Here is a 6,810-nt window from a genome sequence, read left to right as displayed (position 1 = left end):
CAACCATAGCATGCTTTTCACACATGTCCCCACAGGCACTCATCCTCTCACACCCACTTGCATCACTAGGCAAGGGCTGGGAGGCCAAGGGTGGGCCATCCAGGGTGCAGGAGGTGCCCCAGAGCCTGAGAGTGGTGGAAAAGTCTCTTCCATCAGGGTGTGTGGGCGATGGTGGCTGCAGGGTAATAACAACCTTAGTGAGTCCCAGAGTTCTCCCCCCTCCTCAGGAATGGCCAGGAGGGGGAGAAAGGAATAAGGCTGAAGCCCCAGCAGCCCACTACTGCCAGCCTGGTCCTGAGGGGTTCCTTTCCAAGGCCAGGGCCTGCCATCCCTAGGATCCCTTGGAAAGCCAGCTCCATCCTCTTCCTGACCATCTGAGCTCTTGGCCAGGCAGAAGGAAAGAACAGGGCGGAAGCGAGCTCTGTGGAAAGAGGGGGGTGTAGGGAGACCCAAGGCGGGATCAAGGCTTTGGAACGTTGGAGGTTTCCGGCCACAGAGGCAGGACCTCTGGGGAGCCAAGAGGGCGGGGAGACACACACAGAGGGGCGGAGGAGACCAACGGACAGAGACAGGAGCAGGAGGGGAGGCACAAGAAAGAGGCTGACAAAACCAGGAACCTGGGGCTAGTGATCTGCACACAGGACAGGAGCATTCACCAGTCTCCAGAGACCCTAGCCCTACACCAGACACCCTGACATCTGCAACCTTGGGTGCTGAGAGCCCAGCTTGATGCAGGCAGCTTGGCTCTTTGGGGCCCTGGTGGTCCCCCAACTCTTAGGATTTGGCTACGGAGCTCGGGGAGTCGAGAGGGAATGGGAGGGAGGCTGGGGAGGTGCCCTGGAGGAGGAACGGGAGAGGGAGGCCCTGATGCTGAAGGTGAGCTGTGGAGTTTTGGGGAACTGTGGGCTTGGGAGGGGGTATTCCAAGGTTATGGAAATGGTTAAGGGGGAGTCATGAGGATAGACTCAGAGGATGGGGGTGATGGGTTCAGAGAAAGGCTTCAGGCTCAGAGCATGAGCTGAGCTGGAGAGGGGACAGTGGGGCATCAGGAGCGGCAAGCTGGGGCTGACCATCCCTCCCCTACCCCAGCATTTGCAGGAGGCTCTGGGGCTGCCAGCTGTGGGGGTGGATGAGAATCTTGCTGTTACTCCTGAAGGCAAACTGGCCTGGGAGACTCAAGAGGATCAGGGGGAGGAAGAGGAGGAGGAAGCAACGCCAACCCCTTCCACCATCCCCAGTCCCTCTCCCACCCATGAGGACACCATCACTTATATCTGTGAGTAAGCAGAACCTGGGGTGGCCTTTCAGCTGCTCACGGCCCAGCCCAGAGCCCCCACATCCCAGGGGGCCCCGCCCCAGTCCTCGCCTCCAAGAGTCTAGGCTACTGATCTAGAACTTCCAGAAGTTCCAGAACCCCAAGGTTCCTCCTCCAGCGCTTGCCCTGTCCTTCCGCAGTGGGACGCCTGGCCGGTCTGGACGCAAGCCTGCACCAGTTGCACGTCCGTCTGCACGCGTTGGACACCCGCGTGGTCGAGCTGACCCAAGGGCTGCGGCAGCTGCGGGAAGCAGCGGGTGACACCCGCGACGCGGTGCAAGTCCTGCAGGAGGCGCAGGGCCGAGCAGAGCGGGAGCACGGCCGCTTGGAGGGTAAGTCCCCACCACACACAGAAGGGAAAATGGGACGATCCGGACCAGGTTGGGCACTGGTGGGAGGAGGGGCCCTGAGAGGCATAAAGAGTTGGGGACCCTGGATGTCTTGGGCGAGAGTGTCCCGAGAGAATTGTCGTGTGTTGGTGCCCAGGAGGTTCGAGTAACTGGGATGGGCCATGCGCGAGACACTCCTCCCCTCGCAACTGTGCTGACCAACTCGGGCCGCGCCACGCCCCCTAAAGTCCCGCCCCAGCAGACTAGACCCACCCTCGGCAGCCCTGGTGGTCCGCCTTGTAGCTCGCCCGGGTTCTGACCCCGCCTCCTCCCGCACAGACCCTGGTCCCGCCCCAAACTCCCTGACCCCGCCTTCCCTCCCCGCCCCGCCCACAGGCTGTCTAAAGGGGCTGCGCCTGGGCCACAAGTGTTTCCTGCTCTCGCGCGACTTCGAGGTGCAAGCGGCGGCGCAGGCGCGGTGCGTGGCGCGAGGCGGTAGCCTGGCGCAGCCGGCCGACCGCCAGCAGATGGAAGCGCTCACTCGCTACCTGCGTGCAGCGCTCGCTCCCTACAACTGGCCGGTGTGGCTGGGCGTGCACGACCGGCGCGCCGAAGGGCTCTACCTCTTCGAAAACGGCCAGCGGGTGTCCTTCTTCGCCTGGCACCGCTCGCCCAGCACCGAGCCGGGCGCTCAACCTAGCGCCGCGCCGCACCCGCTTAGTCCCGACCAGCCAAACGGCGGTGCGCTGGAGAACTGCGTGGCGCAGGCCTCGGACGACGGCTCCTGGTGGGACCACGACTGCCAGCGGCGTCTCTACTTCGTCTGCGAGTTCCCTTTCTAGAGGGCGGGTCCACCGCCTTTCCGTTCCATCCCTCCACTGTGCACACCTCCCCCCCCCCCCACACACACACCAGGACGCCTTTCCCTCCCTGGGCCCCGCGGTGAAAGTGTGCCCCCCTCCCCGGCTGGGCTGGGCGCTTCTGGGAGGACTCTTGCGGGGTTCGGGAGCCCCTTCAGTGTCTGTGCCTTTTCTTGAACCTGCGAATACCAGGCTTGGTCCGGCGCCAATAAAGCCTTGTGGAATCTGACTTGAGGGACTGTGGAGGCACTTTTGACTTATCTTGCCTCGGGCGAAGCAGATTCTGGCACCTGGGTACCTTACAGACCTGCTTTTTATGGTTGACATGTGAGCCCAGTATCAATGACTGAGAACATATGTGCATGTGTGCACGATTATGTGCTCCCTTGCACATATGTCACCACGAGTGCACATATGCACACATTTCAAATGCCTTCACCTCCATTGTGTCCCCTCTGAAGGCCTTTGGGACCCAAGTTCTGTCAATCATTGCCCCAGACCCTGGCCTTGGTCCTGGTCAGAGATCTGGGACCACACGAAGGTGCTAAAGGATCTGGCAGGTCCTACTGGAAAGAACCCATTTAATTTTATTTAGTGTTAATTAGTGTGTCTCAAGCTCATTTTTTCCAGATGGTACCATTTCATCAAGCCCTGATCTGAAAGGAGAGACACCTCCTACTATTTTTCCCTCTCCCAAACTCCTGGGCTCTGTGTTCAGACACAAATTAACAACCTTCCCTGCCAGGAAGCTCAGGTTCCTTCCCAATGCTGCTGCCTCTACTTCCTGGCCAATGAAAGGATGAGTCAGGCCCTTCCTGTCTGAACCTCAATTTTTGTATCTGAACATGGGTACCATCTCCCTTACTTTGTATGGCTCTTGTGATGTTCAGGTGAGGCTGGGAAAATGAGTGTTTGGGAAGAGGTTGAACATAAAGCCACACACTATCTTCCTCCCTTGCCGTTTTTCATAATTTTATTCCCTGGGAGCAGTGAAAATACCCAGGAGTTGGCCAGCCTGGGCCTCAGCATTTTTACCACATTATTTCGGGGAGGAGCTCATGGCATTATCCCAATGCTACTGCCAATGTTGGCAACCTGGGCCTGACCCTGACATTATTGTGGAGTACAGGAATAGGGATGTGACTCTGGCTGCCATTACATCTTTGCTCTTGACCTTCCTTCCACCATAGCACCACATGCCTAAAGTGTCATCATTGGATCTACTGTGGTGGGAGTGGGAGACAAGCCACTCCTGTCATCTCTAGCAGAGTAGAGTACTTCCTCTTATCCATTGTGGAGTTATTTTTCAGCTACAGGACCGCACAGGAAGTACAGAAAATGGAGGTGGGAATGGCTTATGGTCAGAAGGGCTTCAATTGGTGCGGACAGACATGGCTTGAAAGTCTTTCCACTCTAAGCAGTTTCCCAGGATTAGAGGGGACAGACAGCATGATACTTACAGCAAACCAGGACAGATCAGGCCACAATGACGAGTATGTGCCATTTCCAGAGGGGTCACCACGGGACACGGTTGAGACTATACAATAGAGACCTGCCTGGATTCTGGAGCCAGATGGCCCAAGTTCTAATTCTATCTTAGCCACTTATCTACGAGATGAGTTTGAGTGGGACTTTGCCTTGCTGTGCAGGAATGGTAATAATTCTCACCTCTTCTAAAAGATTGCTGGAATACCTAGGCAATCCACGGTTATTCCAACCTCCACCACTGTCTCCTGACACCTGCCTTTGCACATGCAAAAGTCCCTGTCCTCCCTTTTCTGCAGGGTGAACACCCATTAATGAGAGCCAGCCTTTTCTGGATACCCCCAGTTAATGTCCCTCTTCTGTATTCCAAAACCACTGTCTGCTCACGTGACTCAGCCAGGCTGGGGGACACTGATGGCAGGGGTAGGTGTGGATAGGTAGGATCAACTCTTGCCCCCAGCCTCCCTGGCACATGGGAGCCCACTGAATGAGAATACAATGTGGGACCATGATGGTGAAGGTAACCCAAAAATGAGTTGGATCTCTGCAGTTTTTCCTCTCTGCCCTGTCTAGGATAAGTCAGGCAACCACTGGGTCCTGGGGACGGGGAAGGCTTTCCATATCACCATAGGTGTTACTATCTGGTCTTCTCCCTGACAGGTGGCCAGGGCCACCATACCAGCTCAGGGAGTGTTGTGGCATGAAGAGAGGCTATGGGTGGGGAATGGTGCACATTGGCGAGGACTGTTTATGTACCAGAGCAGCGCGCGCGTACGTGGCTTTATGTGGTCAAGGAGTGGGAAACCTGTCCACTCTGCCAGGAAGTCCTCCAGGCGTCCCATGGACTACAGCTGGGAATGTTCCTTCTCTGGCTTTTCAATTTGCGAGGCCAGAGTTATGGACCAGAGGACGCCAGGGCAGCTGACTGGGACGGATGCATTAAAGGATCCCAGATTATAGTGCAGAAAGAGCACGAAGCTTGATATTACCAGAGGAGCAGGAAAAACCAGGGGCCCTATGGAGTTTCAGGACTACGAATCCCAGGAGGCTGAGAGGCGGGTTCTCACGTCCCAGCAGTTGTCCGGAGTCTCCTGCAGCGTTCTCACAAGCCCCGCCCCCTCCTTCCACGTGGGCTTCGCCTACATTTCCCAGCAAACCTGATGACCACGCCCTCATCAGTGAGGTCAGAGCTCAGCAGTCCCCAATCAGAGCTCAGACCTCTCCCCGGCTCCTTGAGGTGCTTTGGGAAATGTAGTCGATTCCCTGGGCCAGGAGTAGGAAAACCGGAAGCATCAGAGTCCACTTGTGTATGCGTCTTTCCACCCAGAGTTTTGCAAATACGGCTGACTTACCGTGGGGGTGATCATAACCATTATTTAACGGTGAAATGAATTCAGGGTGCCTAGAAAATGGCAAGAAATAGATCTCAAAAAGTTGAACATCGTAGTTTGTACGGAACTACCATCTCAAATACAACAAAATTTCTTTTGCCTGGGAAATGTTTGCTACACACTGGTCCACACCAACTTAGTTTCTTAAAGAAAAGAACAAAAACATTTTTTTTTTAATTTAGAAATAATTTTAAATTTACACATAACCTGCACAAATACGCTTATCCAGACTTAATGCTAGTGAGTAACTGTTTATTCCTTTGCTTTAGCTCTGTCATTCTACCCACCCATCCAAGACCAGTCACCAGGGACAATGTCACCCCACTGCAATGAAGGAGACCACGCTTCAGGGAAGAGCTGTCTCCCATCCCAGCCCAGGTGTGCCAGGGCAGTGGGGCAGGTTGCAGATAGGCCAAGGAAAGTGCCTGGAGACATAATTTATTGGGAAAACTTACAAGAGATCAGAATCTGCTGCAAAATATTCAGTGGTGACATTCTGACTGAAAGCACCTCTGTCCCTCAGGGTGCTTTGTCAAACAGTGTCTCCTTTCCCTCAAGGTGTTTTGTCCAGTGGTGGTCAGTTGGATGAGTGACACTATCCCTTCTACAGCGCCCTTAGTTCCGCACTTGTTCCCACTCAGGAGAGGGCTGTTATGTCTTAGGCTGCAGAAGCAACGGCATCATCAGCATCAACTTGCTGAGTATGCTTGTGTGAGCAGCTTCCCAGGAAGCACCTGTCCTGCTGTGCATGCAAGAAAGTAGCTTTCTACAGCCACTCTGATTCTCCCTAGTTCCCAGTGTGTGCAATCCTTCAAGATGGTTTATATCTGGACTTTTGGGCCCAGGTTTGCTTTTGTTGTTCCCTTAACTTGGATAGGTTTTGGGGAACACAGAGGGGCATTCAGGGACGTGCTTTTTTACTGTTTCCCTTTTCTTTAGGAATGATCCAAGCTGTGCTGGAGTTTTAGGATTTAGAGGAAGAGAGGAATCTGGGTGAAAGACAGTTGAAAGGATGTTTGAGAACTATAGTTCAAAGCATCAAATCCCAACAGTAGAGTGGACCCAGGGTCCTGTTTCCTAGGAAACTACAATGTTAATATAAATGTGGCATGTTGTGCTCAGACACCTTTATTTGAAGCTCTCCACCAGGGCTGGAAATCAGTGCTTCTCATCTGTGTCCAAATGGCTGGTGTTCCATTCTTATGTATATACTTTTAAATAGCAATAATGTTGCTGGTGGTGATAGCACAGCAGTAGTTACTCACAAAGAGATTGCGATGACACCTTACAGGTACTGGCCCGGCACATCCCTGGATGAAATATTTCCAGTTAACCTTGCAGCTGACTTTATCTGTTTCCATAAAAGGAGGGCAGGGCAGATTTTCACAGTCCTAGCTAGTTTTCGTTTCTCATTATATATGTGTTTTCCT

The 6,810-nt window shown here is 54.2% G+C and overlaps 1 protein-coding gene across 1 annotated transcript; it reads left to right on the top strand.

The window, feature by feature from the left end:
- The first annotated feature begins 670 nt into the window (after positions 1-670).
- Positions 671-2,666, top strand: Clec11a (C-type lectin domain containing 11A). The gene is made up of 4 exons (XM_076839371.2): positions 671-876; positions 1,090-1,276; positions 1,456-1,647; positions 2,041-2,666. The coding sequence occupies exons 1-4, from the start codon at positions 730-732 to the stop codon at positions 2,484-2,486; spliced, it is 972 nt and encodes a 323-aa protein (XP_076695486.1). The 5' UTR covers positions 671-729; the 3' UTR covers positions 2,487-2,666.
- The last annotated feature ends 4,144 nt before the right edge of the window (positions 2,667-6,810 follow it).

This window comes from Callospermophilus lateralis, chromosome 18, assembly GCF_048772815.1.
Source record: "Callospermophilus lateralis isolate mCalLat2 chromosome 18, mCalLat2.hap1, whole genome shotgun sequence".
Taxonomy (NCBI): Eukaryota; Metazoa; Chordata; class Mammalia; order Rodentia; family Sciuridae; genus Callospermophilus; species Callospermophilus lateralis.
Note: the sequence above shows the minus strand (reverse complement) of the source record. Positions and strands in the feature narration are given on the sequence as shown.